The sequence below is a fragment of the Scatophagus argus genome, chromosome 2, assembly GCF_020382885.2.
Source record: "Scatophagus argus isolate fScaArg1 chromosome 2, fScaArg1.pri, whole genome shotgun sequence".
Lineage (NCBI taxonomy): Eukaryota > Metazoa > Chordata > Actinopteri > Scatophagidae > Scatophagus > Scatophagus argus.
In genome coordinates, this window is record NC_058494.1 from 14,266,948 (window position 1) to 14,294,935 (window position 27,988).

Sequence of the window (27,988 nt, forward strand, 5' to 3'; positions counted from 1 at the left end):
TGGCACAGCTCACTGGTTTCCCCGCTGTATGTAGAAACCCGAAGACTGATAGCACATCCTAAGTGCAACTGTTGTACACAGCAGCGTCCAGAAGAGCTCGACAGGGGCTGGAGGAGGAGGAGGAGGAGACGGTCGGTTACAGACGAGACTGAAAATCGCGGGAATATCGCCTGGCGACGCGACGAGTCGGTGAGTCGCGGTATTGCAACTAGCATGCTAGCTAAGCAGCTCTCACTTGCATTGTATGTAAACTATACAGACAACATGCTTCTTGTACTCTAGGCTTATGATTATACACATTTGGTCATGAATTACAAGAATACTTTTTTTCTGATTTTGGTATGTGGGTGGAACATTTTATTGTGAGCCCAAACATTGTTGGATTGTAGCGGGTACAGAAAGTTTACGCTGGCTAGTGCTTGCAGATACTTGCTTAATGGATAATGCATCAGTAACTTATTTTAATATTGTTTTTTAAAAAAAATTAAACTCTTTTTTTCTTTTTACTACCAACTCACATCGCGGCTGACATCTGCCTGAATTTTTTTCTTTTGAAAAATCAGTGTCACAAGTTTCACGGTTTTGTAAATCGCTTTAATAAAACTACTGAATTGATAATGGACATGAATTCTGAATGATGTATTACATATTACATTTTTTCTTATTATGCATGTAATCTGTCCTTTGTTTCTTAAGTTAGAGACTATTGTGTGTGACTATTCGTGTTGCTAAGCAGTGCTAACTTGGTTGAAGAACACTTGTAGACAAATAGACAAACATATGAAACAAAAGAAAACAAAAACTGACCCAGTTCTCCACTGATTCAAGTATGAGATGCCCTCACACCACTGATGTTGCCAGTAGTCTGATATAAGTAATCAATCACATTTATTTCAATTGCGTTATCATTTAGCTACTTTGAACATACATTTGCGTCTTTGATGTATTTGCTCCTGACTGTTGTTACAAGCAGCAAGCACATCCAGCGCACTGCAGAGGTGACAGTTTGTGGCAGGGGCAAAAATGAAGACCTATTTTGAAGAGAAAGTGTCTTTCCTGACATATTAAGAAGTGTATGTAATAGAAAATACTACATTTTGCCATTTTCAACTTTGCCACTTAATTATCTTCCTCTGTAGAGTTGTGATGATGTGTTTTTTGTCTTCTTAAAATATTTCAATAATTTAATGAAGATTTTAGGAGTATTCCCAAATTGAAAATAAATACCAAATCAGGGCCTTTGTGGCACATAATACAAAAAATATGCTCAAGTGAAGAGAAAACTGCTGCATTCTCTGCAGTTAAACCCCCCTTTTGGTCTAAAGTGGTACAGCCCAGTAATTTTCCATGCACCACATTGTACTAGGATGTGGGTGTGGCTTAATGTCAATGGTAATACAAGAGTTTAGGAGTTTTTCCCTTTGCCTTGCCCTGTGAGTTTCTCAAAGAGAAAAAAGTCTGCATTTTTTTCTTATTTAGATGAAATGATGAACAGATAAGTGACCAGTTTAGTGTTTGCTATATGAATCTGAGAGCCATAAGTCACCCACAGTTTTGGGGGATTTGCTCTGCATTATTGGACCATTTCATCATATTCTGGATTATTTAAAATAAAAAGAATGACTCAATTTAGTAGATAAAAGGTGAGCTACTGCAGGTTTGTTTTTGCCTTTTGGGAACCTGGTACAGCCCCGTTTCTTGTTTCACCTCCCCCACCTCTGCACTTGTAATTCATTACACAAGCTGTTTTTTCTGCTGAAGAGGAAGCAGTCTTGAAAGGCTCCACCTACATTTTTTAAAGCTTTCCTGTCAATGTTAGAAGTCAGTTATTTTTTGCCTAGCTAAATTTGTTTATCTCTCATCCAGTACCATCAGTGAGAATTTCCTTTTTATTGAACAACTGCAACATTAATTTGAAGAGCTAGCCATTTTCAAATTATACAGGTTTGATGCCAAATGGAAGTCAGTGCTGTGCAGCTGTTGCTCCATGATCCACCACAGGTCCTCTTGAAACCCGACCATCTCAAATGTGCATTAAGCAGTATTAAAAGGGATAGAATAATACTTCTCATTTCAGCTGCCCTGCGTCTCTGTTACAGTGCATCATTGGTAGATGTTACTCTCTAACATCTACCAAATATATTATCTGGCCAGAAGTTATGTAACTACCAACTTTTACATTTACAAAATGATCAAATGTTATGGATGAGAAATCAGCCATTTCATATTACTGTAAGAGAGCTAGCGTGTGCACCAACATAAGGGTGTCTGTGAATATGCCAGCATTTCACTGTTTTCAACATATCTAACAAACTGTATACTCTCTGCACTTTCTGGATATTGTGCATTCATTTTTTAATACTGTTTATTACTGAATTCCAAATTGTGTATATATGCAATTTAAAAACTTACTTAGCAACTCTCTTTCATGATGATCATGATACAAAATTCATAATGGTATTATAACAGGTAAGGAAAAAATGCTTCCATATCTGTTATTATTCCATTATGAATTTGCTCGATTAAGGTGTTAACGCCAGTATTTATTTTTTTGTCCACATAAATTGGAGCAAGGTTTCCTGACATAAATGATTAGTTTGTCTGCAGTGTGTGTGCGTGAGACATTTGAAAGATTCTGCCTCATTTTAATGATTTTACAAACTTTGTTGATGTAAAGCTGTTTGGGAGTGATAGCAGGGTCCAATCCTGTAAATTTATGTGATCCTAAGTTTGTGAAAGTATGTAGATACAGGCATGTGGAGAGGGCTTCTGAGTCCTCCTACAAGAAAATTTGTAATTTTTCAATTAAAAAATATGCAATTTCACATCATTTACCATTCTTTTTACATCTTGTGTATGAAACTGCAAAAGCTAGACGAGATAATAAACAACACCTAAGCTTAATAATAACACTTGCTGAAGGAGCCCAGTAGAACCTAACTACAATCATTAGCTCTGGAAGAAGTCATTTTTGATTTTGATTAATTTTGATGATCTCCACACTGATTTTGCATTTATTTGGCTTGAGTGGTGCTCAAAACAGCTTGGTCATTGCACCTAAACCTTGTAATGGCAAGGAAAACCTTGTATAAGAACTGGTTTCATCCAGTCACAGCCAGTTCTGTGCTTCAGGCTGAGAATGGGACTGATAAGAAACATGATCTTGGTTAAGTCTCAAAATAACCTTTGTTGTTCATCATTTATGTACTGCACTGATGTTAATTAGAAAAGCTTGTCTTAAATTAGTATTTTGCATTTCACACAAAGACTAATAAATTAGTCAGGCCTGTTTGTAGTGACCTTATAATATCAACATATCAAGTGTCATTTCAAATGTTCTAACTAAACTGTTAACCTCCAAAAATATTATAGTTATAAGCCACGTGTGTGTTTAAGGTTTTAGATTGAGGTTGGTGCAGAGTAGATGTCTCACATACAGTACAAGGGCTTGTGCTACGTGCATGTACACTATATGGACAGGTATTCAGACAGACAGACCTCTTTATTATAGAGTTCAGGTGCGGTATGAGGCTGTTTTTCAGGGGTTTGGCCAGACGCCTTCCAGTGAAGGGAAATCTTAATGCTTCAGGATACCAAGACATTTTGGACCTATACCTAGACTTATACCTCCAACCGCACAGCAACAGCCCAGGGTAAAACCCCCATCCACCCCAGCATGACTGTGCCGCAGCGCACAAAGCAAGGTCCACAAAGATTTGAGGATGAGTCAGGTAGAAGAACCTAACTGACCTGCACAGAGCCCCATCCTCAACCCCATCGTTATAGAGACTGCAAGCCAGGCCCCCCTGTCTAACACCAGTGCCTCACCCCACAAACCCTCACTCACTGCTTGAATGGGCAAAAAAATATACAGAAACACTGCAATGTCCCATGGAAAGCCTTCCCAGAAGAGTGGAAGCTGGCACAGCTGCAAATGGGAGGACCAACCCTTCAGCAATGACCATGCATTTAGAATGCAATGTCACCACAGTTCCTGTTGGTGTTATGGTCAGTTGTCCCAATTCTTTTGTCTACATAGTGTACATACTTGTATGCACACTCATTCCAGTAGGCGTACCTTGCTGGTACTGGGTTGGACCCCCTTCTGCTTTCATAACTCCCTTAATTCTTTGTAGCACAGATTCAACGGGGTGTTGCAAACATTCCTCAGGTTTTGGTCCATAATTGCTGTGACAGTAGCTCACAATTGCTGCACATCCATGGCGTGAATCTTCCGTTCCATCACATCGCAAAGGTGGATTGGAGCTAGTGACGAGGGATGGGCATTTTCAATAGTATCTTCAAGTACTCACATTCAACCCTTTTTGTTCCTAGTATTATGTTCCTTTAGTTCTTAGATGTAATCTAAGAATACAGACCAAAACCGCAATCTGACAACTTAAAGTTTAGATGGATCTCGAAGGGGTCCAGAGTCAACTTTCAGGTGAATCAGGGAGATCGATATTTTATGTCCCCTTACTTCTGTTTCCAAACGTCACGTAACCTCCTTCCATGCTCTCATGTACCAAATTACCAAATCCTGAACTTACCATCTCAATGTCACAGGAGCAGTCAAAACCTGTTAGACCAGGCTATGTCGTAGCTCCAAAATTCTTTTTCCAGGAGCATGAAAGAAACTGTTTTTCTCAAAAACTAGCTTATAAATGAAACTCAAAAATGGTTTAAATAGACACATTTAGGATCCGAAGTAAAACTCTGTTGACACATTTATCAATAAACTGTTTAAACAGTTTATTTTAAACAGACTTATGTGCATTGTTGTGGGCGATAGTGGACATGCGTGTTTTTTTTACTGTGCGCTCCAATGACATGCGGTTACTTACGATCCTGCAGTCTCATTTTTATGTCCCACCAGACTTGATTGCAGGCTATTCTACATCTTCATTTAACACGTTACGCTAACAAATCTAACCCTAACCCCTCACGGTCTTGCCGAAAAAAACCACGCCTGTCATGAAACACACCCGTTACTACAACCAATGAGGTGCATGGAAATCTAACCCCCCCCCCATTACTCCTGTTGTTATCAGTCACTAGGGAGGAATGCGGACATGCTAAACAATGTTAAATGTCAAAATCGTAAAAAGTGGAGATACGTTTTTTTCGGCGGACAGCAACGATATGTGGCAGCGTACATGTGGACATCTAGAGAGAAGGTTCATTGCACACAGCATCTTTTTTCAGAGGGAGGGGAGTGTTTGATGGGGTTTGGGTCAGGGCTCTGTTCAGGCTTGTCAGATTCTTTCGTACTGGACTCATCTGGCCTTGTCTTGGTGGACCTTGCTTTGTGCGCTGGGGCGCAGTCGTGCTGGGGTGGAGGGTTGCCTTCCCTGGACTGTTGCCATGGGATTGGAGGCATGACATTGTTCAAAATGCCTTGGTATGCTGAAGCATTAAGACTTCCCTTAGCCATAAGTAGTCCAACTCCTGATATGAACTCCTGAATATCACACCCGGATTCAATGATTTAGAGATGTGTCCAGATACTTTTGTCTCTATAGTGTACCAAATGCAGAGATATCTGCCTTTCACAAATACAATTGAACTACATGACAATTCGCTTGTGGCACTAATAGAATACATTTGAAAAACTCACCAGCACTGCCTCATTCCCGAAATCATGACTCAGTTACTCAAGAAAATCCACAGACCTTGCTGTGACTAGATTTGTGTAGGAACTATTGTCTTTCTATTTCACTGAGCAGAAGGAAGCATCTGGCTACACATGGAGGAGAGAATAGCTAACTAAGCAAGCAAATGTTACAGCTCAACTGATGAGAATGCCATTAATGTTTGCATCCCACCCTGTCACAAGCACACGGCACTTGTCCAGATGTATGTTTCCTTTTGTGCAGTGATACTTGATAGAAAAAAAAAATAGTTCCTTCATGAAGGAACTGTTTGCAACAAGTTCTGTGGATTGTCTTGAGTAACCAGGTCATGATTTCTGGAAACAGACATTTCTGTTAATTGATTTTCATGTTGGTGTTGCTTTGAGCACTGTAAGCGTGGGTAAAGCTAGCGGCGCACTTAATGCACTTAAAACAGGATAAATTGTGCTCATCAGGGAATCGAGAGGACGCTGCAAGGATTCAGGTGCTAAGGCCCCAACAGAATAGAGTCTCACAGAAGATATTGCTTTGAATTATTTTCGCTAATATGAGCAGCGGAATGATTGTGCAATTTGTTTTTTTTTTTTTGCAAAGGACATTAAATGCATCTACAAAAATGTATACTCTACAGATGTTAATTTTAAGCTAGCTGGCAATGTACAATTATGTGTGTGAGTGGCAAGTGCATAGGCATTGTTCTGTGTCTAAAATTTATTTTGCTTTCTGGCTGAACATACTTTCTGTGGGTTTCTATGGTTATACCAGTGCATGTTTGTGGTCATGGTCTTAAGGCTTAAGTATGCTTGAAACAGAATTATGTCAACAAACAAAGGTTGTTATGCTTATTCCAAATGGCCAAACACAAGGGCTGGGCAAAAGCTAGTGAACATATGCCCTTTTAGGCTTCATCGGGCTTTTGCTGGTCTTTTTCTGCACTCTTGATCTTGCAGTCTTGATCCTAAGGCTAACTTGTTTGGAGTTGTCTGCAGGCTTGGACGCCTGAACTAAATGTGTTAAGAGGTGCCCTACTTGGAGAGAGATGCTGGCGGTGTGTGAGGTTGCAGAAACCACAGAGGGAGATTCCACATTCCTGTGGTTCACCAGGGCTTTATCAAAGTTTTGGATGGTTTCTGCCAGTACCGGCTGGAGGAGCTTGGACCTAACAAAACTGCAATGTTGGACAGTGGTTAGCTGTCATTGATAGCTTCTGGCAACTTCATGCCGCAAACTTGACAAGCTTGACAAGGCCAGCAAAGGTAGATGGATAGACAAGGATCCTGGGCTTGCTGTGGTCACGTTTCCTCTGTTTGACTAGAAAGATGTAGACGCATCCTTGATGCTAGGTGTGGACAATCTCAGGATTTGAGTTTGAGATTGATTTTGAAGTGGTCTGTGATCTACTTCTTATGCAGTTTGTATCACAGTTCATCATAAGATCACGCCCAGTTTGCTGTCCAATTTCATCGTGATATTTTTTTTATAGTGATCATGGCTTGGGATAGGCGTTCCTTTGTCTTGAGGAAAGACAAGGTCAGTCTTGTTTAGATGATGCAATGGCATGCACTCTGAGAACATTTCCAGGAAAGCAGTGATGTTGTCTCAGATAATCGTAATGAGATTAATAACTGGGCATTGTTAGCATAACAGCTGTAGGAGAAACTCAAACAGAAATTTAGAGTGGTAAAAAGCAGGGCTGTGTGGAGAACTGCATGACCGCAATACCTCTGCCTACTGCTGGATTGAAGCCATTACGATCACCACTGTCATTTTTCTTCATATGGTCAGTCTCATGTCATTTTCCTGTTCAGTGCATTTGAAAGGAGAGCTGGCACTCAGACTGTAGTCACGAACAGCATCTGATTGGTCGACAAGTCAGGAACATGGTCTCTGATTGGTGGACAGATTCAACTCAAGGCATCATGGGATTGGCTGAGGACAGTTGACAACCATGCTAACAACATCAACAGTAACTGCTTTCAACAAGGAAAATCACATCACAGAAATTATTTTATCATTGTGGATTCATTTTACACTGTGGGTCAGAGCTGGATTACAAAGCTTCTGAAAGGAATACGATAGACCTGACACCAACATGACTGGCCCAACAGAACTGTTAGAAAGGTGTTTATGGAGTTGCATAAACACATATACTGTAGATTCACTGCCAGATTGACAACATACTGCTATCCTTTTCCTTTACTCCATGCACATTCTCCATGTCACTGCTTGCCCTCTCTTGCTCTGTATACACACATTATTGTCCAGTTCCTTAAAAAAGCCACACTACTTTTACTGCAGTGTCACTCAGTAAACCAGCATACCATGGAGATTCATTGCTTTTTTGTTGTGTTAAGAAAAATCCTTATCGCATTTTTCAACTGTGTAGCCACTTGATAAAACCATCTTACACAGAAACAATATCAGGCTAATATTATTGATTGTAATTTTTCCATGCAAGGGAACTAGTCATTAGAACTATCCGTTTCGAGAATTTACCCACTGCAAGACTAATAAAGGCCTATCTTATCTTATTAGTTAGTTTTCTTGTTATGCTACAGTACCTGCAACAGTGCCACTCACATGTCATTAAGTGAATGGCTAACAAAAGTACCTTTTACTCAAAACTATGAGAACATATAGCACTACGAATTCCAACACCATTTAGCAGTGTTGTCTAACACTGCAGACTGGTGTTGTGGTGTAGCAGAGCTAACTGGTGATACAGTTGTCAGGGTAACTGTCGCAAGATCAGATCACAGTTTGAAGTTAATTTGTAATCATTTATTCTGATTATTGCAGAATGATGATAGTCCCATAATAAACAGAGATGTTAAAAAAAAGATATAAATAAACATTCACCATGTGTTGAAGATTAAATACACAATACAAAAATGTGTTCCCCATTGCAGATCAAAAGAAAGCAAAAATCTCAACAGAACAAAGCAGCAGGGAGGGAAAAAAGACATAAGGTATATAACTAAATAGAGTAACAGGGTCCAGCCATGTGCAGGCAGAGTCAGCTGTGTTCATGATAAAAGGGATTCTTTCTGCTGTAACTGTATACAGCAGGAGCAGCCATTTTGTGCTGTAACATTCCCTGCAAGCGATCTATCAGAAGGAAAGGAGTGAGGGTAGGGAAAATGTTGAGTAGGCTAGCTTGTTGACTGATCCAAATCATTAAACTCAGGAATTGTTAGCTGGATGTTATGTCTGTTTTTCACCAAAAACGATCTGTATTTTTCCTAAAGCTGCTTTCTACTCATGCCCAAATGGCAGAGAGTAAGAAGCAGTTTATAGCTATGGATTTATCCCTCCATAAAAACATCTTGATTTTCATGTGACACATTTATGTGAAATGTGACATATTTAGAAAACAAGAAGAATTATTGAGACTGAAAATTTCATTAGTTAGCTATAGGAGAAGAGCCACTCTTTCAGGTTCAGAGTTGGAATTTCTACCAGTTCAAGAGAACTATGAATCACTAGATAACTTTCTCTCCTGTTCAACACAGGCTACTCTGGGTTTGAACTCCAAACTACAGAGCTTGAATCATTTTTAGAGCCTTGAATTTGCCATTCACCTCTCTAGCTCCCTCCCTTGTTGTTGAGAACACCCTCCTGCTGCAATGGTTTAGTCCATGATTCGCTGTAAACTCTAGACTGAAGCAGACTGCCGTTGTGGGGGAGGGGTGTTGGCGCTGTCTAAGGCTGTGGACTTCAGTTTTGACTGTGTGGAGCTAGCTATAGCTCATACGATCTGACCAGAATTGTAGTCACTCTAAAGATGGTCTCTTAGTTATCAGAGTTTTACCTGATAAAGGAGGGAGCAACTGCATGTAGATATTTCAGTTGTGCAGTTAACCATTTACTTCAGGGGATCAGCATTATTTTCATTTTTCACTCTGTTTGTTGTTTATTCTGTAGTGTGCTGGTCAACGTTCCTTAGCTTTTGTTGTAGTCATAACATTAACCTTCCTCAGCAGCGCATGGATTAAGAATAATCACCATGTGCATGCTTGATTCACATGGAAACTCCTGGTTTTACCCACCCCCTCCCTATTTTTCTTCCCTTTTTCCTTCTACCCAGCTCTTGCTAGTCTCAGCTCATGTAAAAGAAATGAAAAAAAGAAGCACGCGTACAATCTTTGGGCAATGAGAGGACTGGGCTAGGAAGCAGTGTTTTTATACCAATGCTTAAGAGATAAACTATGTTTTGAGAATAACTGTTTTTCACAGTAATGTTTCGGCATGTTTGAATTGTCTGCTCTTGACGCTCTGTCCATTTGTCGATTTTCTTTCTTGTTGAATAGCTGCAAACATAAAACTGCGTGATCATATGGGAAAGCATGAAAGAAGAATGTTCATCACACCATGAATGAGATTAATGTGAACAAAAAAACTGGAACACTTCCACTGAGTCACAATATTCAAATGTTTAATATTTGCTTTGCAAGGTTCACTTTGTTAATGCGTGTGTATTAATTACTTGCAGTTTGGTGATTAAGCTTCGGTCCCAGGCAGTCTGTTGCAAAAATTAACATATGCTAGCATATCTAGTATTTATTATCATTTAACACCATTGTAGGTAGATGTTTCTCTGGGAAATATAACAACATGACATCTACTCGAACATTTTTACTCTTTAAACAGATTTTTTTGTTGCTGAAAATTGTGATGTTATTAAGATTCAATAACTGTGTTGGGTCTTTCTATTTATTCATGAAACTATTCAGTATTACTGGTAGTCATATATACTGCTTGTGGGATTTAAGTACCTGTGCATCCATCAGAGCACTTTCTGTACCTCCTCTGTACCCTGTTCAGGACCATTAGGGACTGGAGCTCGTCTTGCATACACTGGGTGAGAATTAGAGCACCCTCTTGTACAGGTTGTCAGTCTGCCACAGAGCTAACACCTATAACACAAATACAGATACTCACTTTCACGCTTTTGGACGATTCAGCATTTCCAGTCCACCTGGCTTCTGTGACTGTGATGGAGAAAGGAGTGATCTAACAAATGTAAAAAAGAGAAGGGCATGTAAGTTTACATAGTGGAGATGTACATTTCCCAATACAGGCGCCTCTCCTGATCACACAATCGGTGCTTGCAACCAGTTTTTTTTTTTAAATTCAGATCATTAGCAAGGGAATAGCAAAGGATCGTAGTACTGTTTTTCAACACGCTGTGAGAAACCGCCTGCATTAATGTGGAATATCTAAGCCATAATGAAAATAATAATAATAATACAGTAGTAACCTGCTTTAGGGGAACTGTGCGAAATTAATTTTGCCATCTTTTTGCTAAATAATTTATTAGATCCATTCAACTGACATTAAAAGTCTGTGAGAATTATCTACATAGGAATTACTATTAATGACGTGGTGCTGTCGTAATATGATAAGATGTGCAAGATATCAGTGGATCTAAGGACTCTGTGTGGCTGCGCACAGCAGACCAGGTGGCCATTTTGAGTTTCAGTGAATCCAGATGCAGGCAGTGAGGATGGGGGATGGGAAGACTGCGCACTGTGCGCAGTAAGGTTGGAATGCAGGCTCTGCTCTCACTAGCGGACATCTTTTTTTCCACTCAGTATTTAGCCTCCACGGATAATGTCTAACATTAGATACCTGCCAACATTTTTTATTATGGTTAATTAGAAATTAAAACCTGCAGCATCCTCTGTGTCTGAAAGAGACAGCTAAATGTCTGGCATTTTGGTTGCAACACAAATAGCAGCCTGAGGGAGAAAAAACATTATTTTATTACCCAGTTAACCAGACCAGAGGTTCATAAAACATTTAGCAGTGTGGCTCTGAACTTATGTGAGGTGAAAAATGGAAGTAATTTGTTTTGTTAACTCTTCAGTCATAATTTCAGTCAGCACAAGACCTGGGGGGCTCTTTACAATAATACAATAACACTGAAATTCTAAACCAGGATTTAGAGGGCAGCACTGAGATGTAAAGAAGTAACAGTATTAGATACCATTACATCAGTTTTGCTGTTTTTGTTCAAGATCCATGTATGAGGGTGGAGATTACTGCAGTTACGCTGTACTTTTTTAGGAGGTGGAGTTTGTTATAGGATCTCCTCATGCCTGTGCTCAGCATGCTGCTCACAGCAGCGCTGGTGGCCATTTTGTGTTTCTGCAGTAGCAGAATCAGGGGCTGGGCAAACCACGCACAGCAAGGTTTCATTTGCTCTCACAACAGGGCTTTTGATGAAGACAGATGAAGATAACAATTGAATAGTCATTGTAATTACAGATTATATTTCCAGTCTGCTGCTTCTTCAAAAATGCATTTCTCTGTCTGTTTTGCGTCTCAATTGGTCAAATCGGGAAATTATTTAAAATAAACCTTTTTATGAAGAATACATTGGTGCAAACTTAAATTGGAAGTTACAATGCAAAAATATATTTTTCAGCTTTGTCCTTTGTTCCTCTTGAGTAAAGAACCACCCCCGTGTTGGAATGGTTCAGTCCGATCAACAGCAGCCCTTTCTGCTGTGGGAGAGGCTGGGTGGATTGAGGCTGCTTAGTGTGTCAAGCTGTGCTCTAATTTCTTGCTGTGTGCAGCTAGCATGGGACTGTGAGGCTAAAAAGTGATATTTCTTGCTTGTTAATGTAGTATGCGTAACAAAAACTAACAAAGAAAAACTAAATATAGTTTTTTTTTCTGAAAAATAAACTTTAATGTGGTAGTTGTGGTTATTTGTGAGTAGCAGTTCATATGTCTGAGAAAAGTGCTTATTTGGCTTATATTAATTTGTTTTAAGGGACTACATTTAAAAACATTGGCTAAAAAATCCTTGCAGTTGTATTTTGCTTTTTCTATGAAAATCCATGAAAATAAACTGACCTGATTTACCAAATGTGTAACTGCACTTTGACTGTTCCATTACTTAAATGGTTCCTCCTTTATCTCCTTTGTTTTGAATAGCCCACCCCCACTCCCTCCCGCCACTGGAATGGTTCAGTCCATGTTTGAGTTGGAGAGGCTGTTCCAGAGAGAGAAAGAAAGTGTGTGTGTGTGTGTGTGCGCGCATGTGCGCTAGAGAAAGTGGGAGAGAGACAGAGAAGGGGGGGAGGTGAGTGCAGCTGCCTCTTGGGTGATTGTGCTGTGGGTGTGCAATTTAGCGCTGGCTGTGCGCCGCTAGCTAGGCCCTGACTTTATTGCACGTTGTGCTGCTTTGTCATATTAAAGATGCCATGTTCTTTGTCATGTTAAAATATGTTTTCCTGGTTATTGTTTGATAGCATATGAAATGAAAAGCTGCATTATAATGATGCTGGTTTTATAAGTAGAAGAGTCTAAACCATGCTCCTCCCCTTTACCTTTGAGCTTTTCTCTCACCTTTTAAGTCATGTGGTCCATTGTTAAGATGAGTTATTTATCTGACCTCTAATGGATGCCCCCGCTCTCTGAAGTTGTAAAAAAAAGACGCTGTCCATTTGTGCAATAACACAACACACTGATTTTTCTCAGTTCTTTATGGATAAGTCTTGAGCATGATCTATAAGAAAGCCGATATGTGAGATCACATTACATCCTGAGAAAGGTCCTCTGGTCCACAGGGGTTGAGTCAATGGAGGGGTTGTAGTTGGCTGAGGCTAACCTGGTACTCGGCTCAGTAAGTAAGTGCTCAGCTTATTGCACATAGCACCTTGGATTATTGTGTTGTATATACAGATAAAATCTGTCAAATATTTAGTATAGAGTCCAGAGGGAAGGGTTAATTTACAGCTATGTCAGGGTTTCTAATTTTGTCTTATGTCTCACTATGGTGCTACTTAAAAACAGTAGGTTGTAAACCTTCAGCATATGCAGATCTACAAAAAAGGTGAAGCACTGCACTCCAGTAGTATTTTTCGTGTTTCAGTCTTGTCCTTGACCTTTTTTTTTATCATTAAGCTTTCTTGCTTATGATGTTATTTTAGAAAGGAGAGTCCCCCCCCTGCCCTTTGTCAGAATGGTTTATTCCTGGCTGGCTGTAGATTTCCATACTGTGGACTAGTTTGTGCTAGAGTTGGGGGATGGGTGTTGCTAAGCAACAGTCTGTGCAGTGTACTTCCTCTCTGTCTGTGCGCTGCTAGCTAGGATTGGTACTGATAATCACCAAGCTGTACTTCAAAATGTTCTAGGCACAAGATTTGGTATGCCTGCATTTGTGGTGCCTGCAAATATAGTGTACACTAAATAGGTGTCATTAGAAAGAAAAAAATATGGAGTTTTTGTGTTTCATAGTGTTTATTATAGCAGACTGCTATGTCAAGAGCATTGAACTAATATTAATTCTGGGTTTAATTAATATGGTTATAGGCTACTGTAGAACACACACCCTTTATAGAGCATACCCCTGCAAGGAAAAGGTGGACTAGTCCTAACTGAGTCCCTCCTCCTCTCTTTCATGTTCTCCTGCTGGGCTCTCAGCCGTTCTCTGCTCCCACAATCAACAAATACATGGAAGGCCTCAATCCCACGTATCCTGCTTAAGGTTGACATTTACTTGTTTTTGAAGCATGTTTAACATTTCTATCTATCAACTGGCTGTTAACTCAACTTTTTCATTGCAGCTTCTCATGCTTTTCAAGGTTAGCTTTGGATAATTTTAGAGGGTGCTATGCTAGTTGAAGAGGGCTTAAGTGTGTTGGCTTATTCTCAGTGTTTGTTTGTTTTTGCAGGAAACATGAATTTCAGACTTTCTGGTTATATCAGAGAGTTTGCAGTAAATTTTCACTAATGTAGCTGATGAGCAACGCTGGTAGAGACATTTTGTTACCTGCTACACCGTGCGCGATACCAGGAGTATGCATGCTTTTTCAAACATTCTTTGGTTCTGGTCATACTTATGTTTTTGGGCTAAATAACTGAAATTGTTAACTTGAGTCGTGTGTGTGACCTTACACACACTATGCACATATGTACTTACAGCACTGTCAGCAGATGCCGGCTGTTTATGAAACTCCCAAATATTATGCAGGTGTAAAGTATTTGCAGTGCTAACAATAATTAAGGTGGCCATGCATTTTTTAAAATGTATTTATTTATCTCACTGTGGCACTTTCTGGCTGCAGTATTAAACCCACAGGATTGCATTCATTTTGACAGTGCAGTTGCTACCACATTTTTAAAAATAAAGTTCCATGGTGGCTCAAATAGTGCTGTGTGCAGTGAGGGCTGTCAGACTAAACTATTGTGGCAGAAAGCTTTGAACAGAATTTACGCATCCTCTCATCATCCCCAACATAAAGTAATTCTAGAAGTATTTATCCTGTTTTTAAACAACTTATTGGAGTCATAGTGCACCCACAATATGGTTCTTGACTTTCTGTCTTGCCTGAAGTGGCCACACTTGGTCTGGTTGGCGTCAGTGTGGATATTTTCACTGAACTTGCTTGTTGCTGCTTACCACACTGCGTTTCACTCACAGACTGCACTGTGTTAAGGAATAGGTTCCAGTGTTTTAATAGAGCACAGTCATACTTTAAAAAAAAAAAAAAATCTGATGTAGCCAGAGCACAGTGGGTTACAATAGACTACAGTTTGGAAATCCATTGTTGTCCTTACTTCAGTTACTGACTCACTAAAAATGCTTTTATTTGGATCAGCCAGGGATATATCTTGGAATAACTGCCATCAGGGATAAGTGAAACCTCATTATAAACACATATCACAGTCTGGATGCTCTTCTGGGAAGGCCACCTTCCTACGCCTGTCCATGTACTGTATCTCGACCAGAAGTACCTTAAACTTTGGGTTATTGACCTCTTTCCCATTGTCTTCAAATCATGTAATCATGTCTTAAATCATGTTTGGCATATGCCACCCAGCTGAAATGTGGTTGCATCTTTCCCATTTGGACAAATGAATGAATGACAACATTTTGATGATCCTCTTAATTATGAGGTAAGAGGCATCACAGAGGCTTAAACTTGAGAACTCCTGCCACAGGACTGATTTCCTAGATATCCTGCTCTCCAATTACACCATATAGGCAAACGCATTGGGACAGAGTTGAGAGTAGAGTTGGTCCCCCTATGCAACCAAAACAGCTTACACTCTTATGGGAAGGCTTTCCACAACATTTTGGAGTGTTTCTGTTGGAATTTTTGCCCATTCATGCAGTAGAGCATTTGTGAGGTCAGATACTGATGTTGGACAAAAAGGCCTGGCTCAAAATTTCTGCTCCAGTTAATCCCAGAAGTGTTCAATGGGGTTGAGGTCAGGACTCTGTGTGGACCAGTCAAGTTCTTCCACACCACCCTCATCTACCCATGTCTTTATGGACCTTGCTTTGTGCAGCACAGGGATGTTGGAATAGAAAAAGACCTTCACCAAACTGTTCCTACAAAGTTGGAAGCATAGCATTGTCCAAAATATTCAGGTATGCTGAAGCATTTCCATTCACAGGAAGTAAGGGGCTGAGCTCAACCCCTCAAAAACAGCCCCATACTATATCTGAATTCAATAATAATAAAATATGTGTGTAGTGCCCTAATACTTTTGTCCATATAGTTTATTTGGAGTTGGAGCTGGATAGACTTGCGTGTTTAATTTCGCAGAGTTACAGCCACTTTGACATTTGACCAGCAATGCAATAGCTAGTCACCTCATGTTGAAACAGTGTGTTGTTGAGGCGGAGATCTGAAACAACAAGAACCTATTGTGCAACTTGAGAGAAGAAGTTGTCAAAACTCAGAGAGGGTGGACAACCTTTCCTTGCCAAGGGTTTTGGTGCCTGCAGGCTTATGTGAAAGTTTCCTTCTTATGTCTGGTATCGAGGTTACCGTAGCTTGATAGAGAAGATATTCCCACCAGAAACACATAGAGTGAAGCAATTATTTAAATATTTTAAAATGAATTATTAAAATGTGCGTTGCATAAGTCCTCCCTTCTGTGCATTGAATTCGGAACATGTCAGATTGACTTCAGTTGCATGCAGTCCTATGTGGGATGAGTTTGAGAAGAGATGCATGAATTCTTCCAATGGAAGGCAGTGAAATAATGGAATTCTACTTAGTTATTTTAATTATTTTAGTCAGTCAGTCAACAGTGCATATCGTCCGAGGAAACGAGACGTGTGTGATAGCATTACATACTGGGATGTAAATTCAGACACATGCGTTCACCCAACCTGAGATATGCATTAAATGCCACTTAAGGTTAGGTGAACCTCACGCCATAAATGCCTATGTCTGTGCGCACTCATATGAAACATGAAATGTTTGTTGGATGATTGATAGATTCAGCTGAGGATTTACAGATTTAGCTGCATGGTATATGCTTGGAACGAGTTGGTTGTTTTTTTTGTTGGGTTAGTTTTATTAGCTGTAGGAGTTGAGGGGTTGAACAGATAAGGTAAAAACCTTTGATAATTGTTGAACTGTTAAATGTTTTATTGTTAAAATTTGGCTTTTTAATATTTTTGTTTAATATAAGGAAATATTATATACTCTACTTTTTGTGTACATTGCCAACTCAGGCTGAACATCCTCATTAAATAGGTTGGTGCTGCAACATAATATATGTATTAGAGAATCCAGTTATGCTAGCTACTGAGAGCTGTCTGGCTGCAAGCAGCAGAGCTGGCAGCCATTTTGAGTCTCTGCACTGTATCTGGGCGCAGTAAATGAGGCTGTAGATGATGGGTGGGGGATGGGGTGGAGTATTGTGCTCTGCGCAGTGTGCAATAACATTGGAATGTGAAGTATAATAATGTTCTTGCTTACAGATTACATAGCTCTTTGTTTTTTCTTATGCTGACATTTTACGTGGTGCTTCTCTTAGGTTACATTTAAGGCATTTATGCTGAAATGTCTTCCTTCTTGTTTTTTACAATAAGGAGTTTATCTTTTCATTGCAGGAAGTATACTTGCTGAAATGAAAGCTAAGTAGGATGAACTTACATTGTTGCGTGCCAGCATCTCAGTGTGCTGCTTGAGCTTTACAGTGTAAAGTGTACACTGGAGTCTGCAGTCCAGATCAGTCTTCTTAGTGACTGCTACATTTTCCATGTTCGTGTGACAGCCTGTTGAATTGCATAATACACGACTAAATTAACAAGGCCTTTTCAGGTGGCTCTGTCAGCGGCAGTCTCGCAGGTCAGCAATGCAGTAACAGTAAAGCTAACCAACTTTACAGTGTAAAACTGAAGCAGATAAGATCTTAAAGATTACATGAATATTAACTGCCTTTATGTTTTTCTGTTCCTACACTGAGACTGACAGACTTATGTATCTTTGTACATCTATCAGTTGTACAACTAATCTAATTTTAGTCATAAAAGACATAAAAGATGTGTTGACAGAAGGACTGATTGCTCTCAGAAATGCAGTAAGCATGTTCACAGCTGAAAAACAAAAGTTTTTGCTCTGCATGTTACTCCAATATTAAATCACATTTCTTGTTTGCTACTGGATGTAAAATGAGAATTTTACTAAACCACAGGGCTTTAATGCATTCTGATTTTTTTTTTTTGGTTTAATTTTGTTTGACTTCGATGAAAAGAAGTTTAAATCATCATAGTCTTTAATAAATTAATTTACATGAAATAAATATATGTATAATTTATGACAATTAATCTCAACGCCACAATGTGCGCAGCTATACAGAAAATCCTTTATTTTTTGTATAGCCTCTTTACTACTGCAAACACTGCCTCAATCTGCCTGCTCTGATTTGTTGAGGACTGAGCCAATAAGAATACAGGGGTGATGGGAGAAAGGTTGAGTTGCTGCGGTTAACTTGTCTTTGGGGGGTGTCTTTTCTCTTCTTTGGATCAGAGCCTAGGTAAACATGAAATCCATAGGTTAATCGGAAAATAGCAGAAAAGGGAATTTGCCAGAGCAGTTACAGCTTTTCTGACTGATAAGAAAAAGGCTTACTGAGCTGCACCTTGACTGTTGTTACTTTAGGACAGATACAGCAATATGTGTTCAGACAGTAAAAATCTGTCTGATTTGGCTTGGATACCGGGTCAGATTTTGTAGTAAAGAAACGGGCTGTGAGTGAACCATTTTGGTATGCAGTGAAAGAAGAACGTTCTGGAAAAGAATAAACAAGAAAGCCATGGGGCTCTACAGTGACCTCTAGTGGTTTCTTTGAAACTCTGCAGCCATTTCTTTACTATGCAGTGCGTAAAGTCCATGACAGGTTCATAAGCGGAAGAGGCTGTGTCTGTGTAGTCTAGCAGCTATCACTGTGGTTTGGTAGATCTTTTCTACATTCGTTATATCTTTTGATGGCATTTAATCTCTCCGTGTCACTCCACAGGCAACAATGGAAGTTGTTGTGACAGAGGAGAAGAAGAAGATTTTCCGTGCTAGGAAAACCATGAAGATCAGTGATCGACAGCAACTGGAGAGTCTTCACAGCACTTTGTTGACAACGGCTCCAGATTTGTCTGACACATCTCCTCCACCTCTAATGAATGGCACACATAAGGAGGATGGACACAAAGCCGGAGACAAAGAGCAAAACAACATCTCGGACTCAAACTCCCCCTGTGCTACATCCCCTGCCTCTCTGACCTCTCTGAGCTCTCCTGCTCCTTTCTTGTCCCTAAATTTGTCCCCTTCACCCGCCTCTTCGGAAAGCCCAAAAGCAAAGGAAGAAACTTCTCCCACATCACCATTCCACTCTCTGAACTTTGAACTGCAAAAGATGCAGGAGGAGGGGGGCGATGAGGAGACTAAACGTTTTTCATCATCCTCACCAAATGAGTCCGTTACACCAGCGTCAACAGAATCTAAGGACAACCAGGAAAAAGACATGGAGATGAACCCAGAGGTGGAGAAGAAAGAGGTAAATGCTTTGAAATTTTTAGGACATTGTTTTTGACATTGATTCATCGTGGTTTGGTTCCAAGGTTTGTGACGGTTAATGTTGAAATGTTGATAGATCGAGCGTCCAAAAACCTTTTAATTAATCAAAGGTTTATTTTGTTCTTTTTCAGGCTGAACAAACTACAACAAAGGAACTATCTGTGGATTTGGCAAAGGATTCTGTTAAAAATTTGGTTTCACGTTCATCTGTGCCACCTCTAGTATCTGACTGCACAGAACCAATGGATACAGATAATGACACTATAAAGGCCAAGGAACCTGAGGCCTCCACAGCCAAAATAAAAGACGAAAAGCCGCCTTCTCCCAAGTGTACCACGTCTAATTCCTCTCTTTCTGGTCCATCATCGTCTCGTTCAGCGTCTTCTTCTTGTGTGGATCTAAAACGAGAAAAGCAAAACAAGACAGAGGAGATAAAAGAGGAGGAGATTAAAAATGAAGATGTGAAAAATGGATCAGTAATTGAGACGGAGATGAAGGTGGACTCGGTGAAAGTAGAGACCAAAACGGAAAAAAGTGAAACTAGTCAAACCACAAAGCTATCTCGACCATCATCAACTCCACCATCTGCTACAGGTATGAGTGAATGGACGTGTTCAAGATAATTAATCCATTTTGCTTAATTTGAGCCAAAATCCAGATAGATACAGAAAGATATAGATCAACAGCAGTGATTTTATACATATCTAATCATACGCAATCAGTCTTTTTGTTCATGCAGAGCTTTATGTTCCTGTGCTCAATAATTAAATGCAAAATAGAAGGCTATATAAATTGAAGGGTTGGGGGGTTATTTCAGAAAGACTTCTTAGCAATGATAGACAATTACTATTGCAAGTTTATAAGATATCATCTAAATTAGTACTCAGATTATTTCAGTATTGCAAGTTGGGTAATTTGTGAGAGCCAGATTAAAAAGAAAGGCAAAGACATTCTTTTGACCCTAGTGTTGGTAAATGTGGATCCTACACTTCCCATGACCCAACTCGGTAGCATCTTTTGTTTTGTTTTTCTCCCTGCCTGTTAAGCTCTCTTGCTTTTTTAAACTCTACACCCACAGTCAAAAATCAAAAATGGGAAAATGGGTTGTCTCTCAGCCCTAGCTTAGATACCAAGGTGATGTCACTTAAGTAATTTTGTCAGGTTTGACAGAGCTCCTCCACAGTCACAGAAGGCATTATACAACTGTTTCCACAGTCCTTGACATACTACCTGTGACTGATTTTGACGCATAGAATCAAAATCAAAAATCCACTTCAAGATACTACAACTGAAGCTCACATCGCTTTAATGTTGGATGAAATGGCAAGTACAACAGAAAGTGTAAAGAGTAAGGTGAACAAATGCTTGCACTATGAAACTGGAAAGTTATTTTTCAATATTTTAGTCACTTTTATGGTAAAAGAGGTTAGCATAAAAGTGTTTCAATGCAGGCCATACAGTCTGAATCTTGAAATCTGTTTTGTGTGTTCCATTTCATCCTGCAACTAAGACGGACTGAGGCTGAGTGGCAGAAAGTACAGATTGGATAAAAGAACTGGAATTGGATCAATGAAGGCACACACCAAGCGAATAACAAGGTTTTGTCTTTGTTTCCCAATTAGTGCAAGAGGACAAGGGCTCCATCCCGGGACTGAAGCGCACTTTGTCAGAGGGTTATGAAAAAGATGAACAAAGTGTAAAAAGAGAAGGCAAGAGGCCCAAGGTGGAGCGGGAAGAGTTGGAAGCCGAACTGGAGCTCAAAATTACTGCAAAAGCCGGCAGTCACCATAAACTTGAAAAGGTTTGTATCTATCCTGCTGCACATTAGTTTTTTCAAAACTCGTGAGCCTGCTCGTCTGCTTTGATGCCAATGGATACTGAGCATTTTATTACTTAATTTTGCTTCATCTTTTTTATTTTTTAACCCTCAGATTGTGCAACAGCTAGTGGATGAACGGTTGAGGGCCTTGCAGGTGACCATTTTTGACAAACATTTCAAGGAGCTCAAGGACAGAGTAGACAAGATCGACTGTGCTGCTAAACACCAAACCGCCATTAACACACTCCAAGTAAGTAGCAGCAGCAACAGCAGGCCTTGTAAGATGTTAACTAGTCAAGTGCAGTAGAAGAAGCTGCTGAAATTTATCCCCCACAGTTAGCAGTGCAGATATCTAAATTCCACGTCTCATTTGTTTGAAGGCCAAGATCGCTCGACTAGCAAAAAAGTTTGGGGAGGCTAATCAGGCATCAGAGAACAAAAGGAAACATGAGGTAACCGCTTTCCTCTTGTTGCATGCTAAAATCTTTGCTTCTGGTATGCAAGTGGTTTTGCCTGAACATGTTCTGATTGTATGCTGTCTGACTCCTGCAGGCGCTCGCTGCTGCTGCTGCTGCCGCCGCCGCCAAAAATGCTAATGTCACAAACACCCCCCAAGTTCAACGGTAAGTGTGTCATTGCCCACAAGAATTTCTTATCGATGTCCTTGTCAACCATACTGTAATTTAATAAATCTGTTAATTTATGAATTCAGCAATGAGGTTCTCAGGGTTTGTGGAAGTGATCTTTATCACTTCACTCCAAGCTCACATTTGCCAGTCCATTTCATCATGTGACAAAATATATTTACTTAATCAAAATTCACATCATAAATGTATTTTAACATGTTAATAGTCTGCACTTTGGTATTTTGTGTGAATATAATTTGGCTTTTGTATGAACGTGACAATACCGGACTGAAGCCAGTACTGCGCATGAAGTCGTTCGCAGCGTGAATAGTTGACATTGTCCCAGGTTGCTATCTGTAACCACCAGAGACTGAATTTAAATCTAATGGACAGAATAACGAATCCCTACATCCTTCAAATCCATACATTTTTGGAAACCAACAGTCAATGTCCCTTGTTCGGGTTGTCAGGATCAGCTTTTATAAACTCTTAACTTCGCTCCCAATATTTCTTAACACTGGTTTGGAATAAACAAACACGTGCCAGTCTGTGTTTTGCACCTGCAAAGTAACCCTGCGTGGGTCCTGGTCCTGAGTCTTGTGACGTTCTACAATGTGAAGCCTGAGCGTTTCCTCAGGCTGTGCAGAGTGTAGTTAAAACTGCACCTCTCCTCCCAACAGCGTGCTGCGTCGACAGACAGTAGAGCCGCAGCCTGAGGTGCCCAGAGAGAGAGTAGCGCCCTCTGTTGGTAAGACTCCTTCACTGTCTGTCAAGAAGGAAGAAGAGGAAATGGAGGAGGAAGAGGACAAAGATAGGTCACGTCACATTGCTATGGCAAAAAAACTGGCAGAATTCAGTGAAGGAAATTGCAGAGCAGACACTAAACTCCGCACAATCACTTCCCATTTGGAGAAAGTGCTGTACCACAACTGCAAAAGAAGCTCGGGGATTCCCAGGCCTGACCGCTATGCATCTTACTTATTCCGTTACTTGGTCCCATATGACGTTTACTGTGACTGGGTCGCGAAGGTCAATTATGTTGGATTATTGGGCAAGGACGCACTGCCCAGGAACTTAAGGAGGACAATGAGGATGTACATTGAGCGTCGATTCCCTACATTGTCTTGTGACAGCTGGAGAGAGATTCGTGATGCTATCAATGAAATACTGCGAGTGAAGAGAAGACCAGAATTTTTTCGAGAGTATGATGAAAGAACTGCTGTGTCATTTTGACAGTCTTATGTTACAAGAACAGAAGCATACTGGGACAATTGTCATTAAGCATCGAGAAATGATTGCCTAAATATTACTTTCATTGCACTTAGGTTCTTGTCAGCGTTTATGAAAATTAATCTCGTATTGAAAAGGATATGAATCCCTGTTCACATGTGTGGAATTTGTGCCACACTTGATTTTGTTGGACTATACTTACATACCGTTAAATGCTTCAATGAAAACTCTGACATGTATTTCATTTATGAGGCAGAATCTCCTCATGAGTTGTACCAAGATGACGTGTGAAGCTGAATAAAATGAGATGTTAGTACTACAAGACATTCTGTTGTCTTCCTGTTGTGGAGATAAACGTCTCTAAGAGTGAACAGCTCTAAGCATAAGAAATCTTTCTGAACAGGCCAGTCCGGACAGCCTTGGAGGTAAAGCAGACTCCAACAACTGTTTCTTCATCCAGCAGCAGTGGTGAGTAGTAGGATTTCCTTCATGCTGGGTGTTATGTTGGTCCTTTCCTTCTCGATGGAATAACTGGTGGCACCATGTTTGGCAGTGTCCCCTCATGACAACAGAGTTGTTGGTTTTGAATCTCAGTCCTATTGCTTTCTGTGTGGAGTTTGCATGTGCCCATGTTCTCAAATGTTTTAAAAGACTAAAACCAACAATGAATTGATGCTACTGACAAGTAAAGCCCCTGTAGCCAAACAAAGGGGTCTAACAGTTTGCCTTGAATCAATCTGACGTGCACTGTATTGGTGCTGTAATTACTGGCATACCAAAACTATGCTGAGAATTGTCTGCATCATTGTTTATTCTGGCTTCAAGAATATTTGCAAAACACATAAGTGTCCATCTGTCACAGTAATTTGTTTAACCTTTTTTATAAAATGAAAGTGCTTGTTATTTTTTTAGAAATATGTTTTCATTTGGAATGAACAACATGCAGCTGAATACCACTGACAGGCTTGAAGAAGTCAAGTACTGAGAGATGGAATAACACGTTGTTGGTTTTGGTCTGGGATTTACTGACAGAAATATAGAAAAATCGCTGATGTTATTCTCCAAGTTTCCTCTAGGCGTGTGCAAGCGTGTGATCGAATTTGTCTGCGTGTTAGTGTGGCAATTTAGGTGTTTGTCTGTCTTTTGCCCATTGCATGCTAGGATGGGACTTAACCGCCATGGAGGAATCTAACAAAGACTAATTTGCTTCTGATTTTTGCACCATTTAAGTTAATAAGTATATAATTGCAGTAAGTTATGATGGAGCAGAGAATGTTTTTACATTGAAAATCTCAGTGATACTTCCAGTCACGTTTTGAAAGAAGAAATTGTTTTCCTATTTTCCTCAGCAAATCCAGGCCAAACAGTATCGTCAGTCCCTGCTGCAGCTCCAGTCCCAACGCCCACCTCCACTGCCATGGTTACACAGGCCCCCATCCTCCAGCTGATCACCTCCACCTCTAATGCTGCCTCCACCTTGGCCACTGGCATCACCACTCAGAGCCCTACAGGCACCCTGCTGCTGAAGACGGCCCCCGGGAGCGGCATGGTGACTACGGGTCAACCGCTGCTCATTCAGCTGCCTTTATCAATGGCTAATGGCCAGGCAGGAACGCTGGTCAATATCCCCGTTTCCTCTTTGTCCGCAGCCAGCTCACTCAACAAGGCAAAAACCACATCTTCCACTGCCACTTTTATACTCAAGCCTGCTCCTGCCATTACCACGGCGCCAGCCTCTGCCCCAGCTGCTGCCACTGTCCCAGCACTCCAGGCATCTACTGGCCAGATGTCTGTTGCCCGTGCTGTCTACCAAGGAGGCACTGGGGGGATAACTACACCCAGCGCAGGGGTATCCGTGACCACAGCCAGGACACCAGCTCAGTCTGTCTCTGTAGCAGGAGCTATGTCTTCAGCCTCTTCACCTGCAACCTCTGGGCCGGCAGCAACGGGTTCCACAGCTCCAGGACCACCACAGGGGACATCTCTGACATCGAAGACAGGTGAGGCATATTTTGATTATCAACGCTGTTGTCTTTAGAGGTATTTAAAATACCTGCCTCAGCTCCATTTAGCAGCTTGTAAAAATCAAGTTGTTGGTCGGTTATATGACACTTGAAATATGTGTTATTGTTGTTTGAACATCAATCTGCCTTTCTGTTCTATCAATGTGTCTTCTCACTTAGCGGATCCATTGTGTTTGTAGATTCCAAAGAGCAGTGCAATGTCAATATGTGTATCAACTTTTTTTCCCCCTCTTTCTCAGACAACCAGTCTACAGGATCCACTCCCTCCAAAGCAGCTCCTTCAGCAGCACGACCTAAAGGCTCTGTCATCGATCTCACTGAGGACGACGATGATGTACAAGGTAAGGTTGAGGTAAACCTCTTCTCCTGCTGTTCAGTAATTTTTTAATTTAAATTCTTAACTGACCTTACCTTGACACCATCTTGTGAGCCATGAATGATGTGGTGCTGCCCTTTACCAGACTAGTTATTTTTTATATCTAAATTGGCTGAAGAATTCATACAAATAAAAAAATCAGCAAATGATAATGTAGAATTTCAATTACCAGTTAAGTTTGAATATCACCATTCATATCGTGACACAGCTAGACAAACTTCTTTTGCCGCTGTGAGCTAGCTAACGTTCCCTCGGATGCAGTGACACAAAATAACTGGTGTGGTAGACAACCCTGGGCTAATAAAAGCTGCAAAGCTTGTGGAGACAAAATGTGGAATTTGCATTGTAATAGCAATGAGTCGAGTCGAAAAGCTCAGTGTGTTGAATGTCATGAAATCCTGTCGAGAAGCTCAGCTGTTCACGAGCAAGAATAGACTGAGGTTCACTGCTTTGTGAAACACGATTGTATTTCGCAAATTGTAATTTTTTAAATTCTGTTTCTGTTTATGTTTGAGACAGTGTTGCAACTCTTTTGCAGTCAGGGTTGAGATTTACAAAAGGTTGAGAAACCGACTTTCACACAGTATGCTGAACAGAAACCTTTAGTCTAATTACATTGTACTCCATATTCTCCAGTGACAGGAGTGAAGAATGCCACTATTGCAGCTCCCTCGCCTGTCCAGCGTCCTCACACAGTTGTCAGCATGCACAACAGTAAGACCACCACATTATATTGTAAGCATGAAATGTTGATTTTGTGCATGCATGTCATACTGTGACAAACATAAACCAGTGCTCTAGTGCACTAATATGACCAAAATTCTAACTTAATTCTAAATAAAATTAAGTTAAAGCGATTGTGTGTTTTACTTGCAATTATACATGTGTGATTTTCTCATGTGCTTTGTCCTCAGGTGCAGGAGCAAGGTCATCTCCGCAAAGCAATCAGAACTCGTCCAGCAATCCTCAGTTGACAGTCCACCACCGCCCCCCACTGGTGAGTATTTAGAACTGCATTCTATGTATTTTGTGGTTATGTAATTCTCTAACTTATTCTCTAAACCTTGGGTAATTGGTATTTGCATATCATATTCCTCAGTCTCCTCATCTAGTTTCAGACAGACAGATTTTTGACTTTAAAAGCTTCAACTGACAGCTGTTTGGAAGTTGAGACTTTATTTCAGCTATTTACCGTAATCTTTATAGACCCACTTTTTGTATGAATGGTGCCTTTTAAATTATTCCAGAAATAGTTGTTGTTACCTTATTCAGGTCCTTTTTGGTAGAGCAACGCATGACAGCAGTTTTCTCTTTCACAGGATTCCCCATTGAAATCCCGCACTGTAACCAGTAGTACGCCAACACGGGGATCTAGCGTGGCATTGCCACCTCTCCCACCTGCACCGGCACCTCCACGCTTATCCCCAGAGGCTGAACGGACTTCACCTCCTCAGCAACCTCAGCTTAAACTGGTGCCAAGTCAGACCGGCATAGTGCTGTCTTGGTGTGTGGCAGAAACTGATCGGACCTGTGCGGCTGTAGACAGCTATCACCTCTATGCCTTCCATCAAGACAACTCTAACAGTAATGCAGCACAGCAGCACTGGAAGAAGATAGGGGAGGTGAAGGCCCTTCCTCTGCCTATGGCCTGTACACTGACCCAGTTCCAGTCTGGCTCCACTTATCATTTTGCGGTCCGAGCCAAAGACATCCATGGGCGCTTTGGCTCCTTCTGTGAACCTCAGTGCACAAATGTCATCAGTTCCAACTCTAGCTGAGCAGTTAAGGAATGGAAACATTTTTTGGCATTTTAAAGTTCATCAGTTCATTTGCTTTTTTGTGACAGGAACTCACATATTGTGCATTCAACACTTAGAGTATCTGTAAATATATCTCCATGCATAAAGACCGGACTTCTGGCTGAGAGAAATAAAGCAACAAACAGTTGGTTTTATCTGGTTAATGTATGTAATGTATTTTTGTGGCTTAAGCTGTTGTACAAAATTTAATTACTTTGCCCGTCAACCAAGTCAGATATTTATGTTACTGTTACTATGACCTACATGTCTGTTGCTTTACTTGAGGATACATGACAGGATTATCAATGTACACTCTGAATTGCACAGAAATGTATGTGTGGTAGAAACTGACAGATTTTTTTGTAAATTTTGTCTGGCAACCAGACTTTGACAAACACAATAAAAGGTTTTATTAAAGTCTTGGCTTACTAAGATTGTTTTATCTTCTGTTTTTCAGTTTACAGCTTTTCACTGCAGGTGTAGATACCAGTCTACTGCTTTGAATACAACAGCAGCCCATGAAGACATTGACACTTTAGTAGTAGGATACAGACATTTCTGCCACATGTTAATCCATCCAGCTGATGGGTATGGCATATCAAGATGCTGATTAAGCAACATGATTGCTGTCACAAGTTGAACAGAGCATCCA

The 27,988-nt window shown here is 40.4% G+C and overlaps 1 protein-coding gene across 3 annotated transcripts; it reads left to right on the forward strand.

Moving 5' to 3' along the window:
* Positions 1–27,753, forward strand: LOC124071430 (activating transcription factor 7 interacting protein). 3 transcript variants are annotated; one of them, XM_046411964.1, is made up of 13 exons: positions 1–189; positions 18,912–19,442; positions 19,594–20,056; positions 21,085–21,263; positions 21,394–21,531; positions 21,662–21,733; positions 21,834–21,904; positions 23,541–23,605; positions 24,487–25,137; positions 25,401–25,502; positions 26,174–26,272; positions 26,452–26,534; positions 26,857–27,753. In XM_046411964.1, exons 2-13 carry the CDS (start codon positions 18,918–18,920, stop codon positions 27,313–27,315), a joined length of 2,907 nt encoding a protein of 968 aa, XP_046267920.1. In that variant the 5' UTR covers positions 1–189; positions 18,912–18,917; the 3' UTR covers positions 27,316–27,753. The 3 variants fall into 3 exon arrangements, with proteins under 3 accessions (XP_046267920.1, XP_046267900.1, XP_046267911.1); XM_046411944.1 differs by lacking the exon at positions 1–189 and adding an exon at positions 13,583–14,133; XM_046411955.1 differs by lacking the exon at positions 1–189 and adding an exon at positions 13,589–14,133 and having other exon boundaries at positions 26,174–26,251.
* The last annotated feature ends 235 nt before the right edge of the window (positions 27,754–27,988 follow it).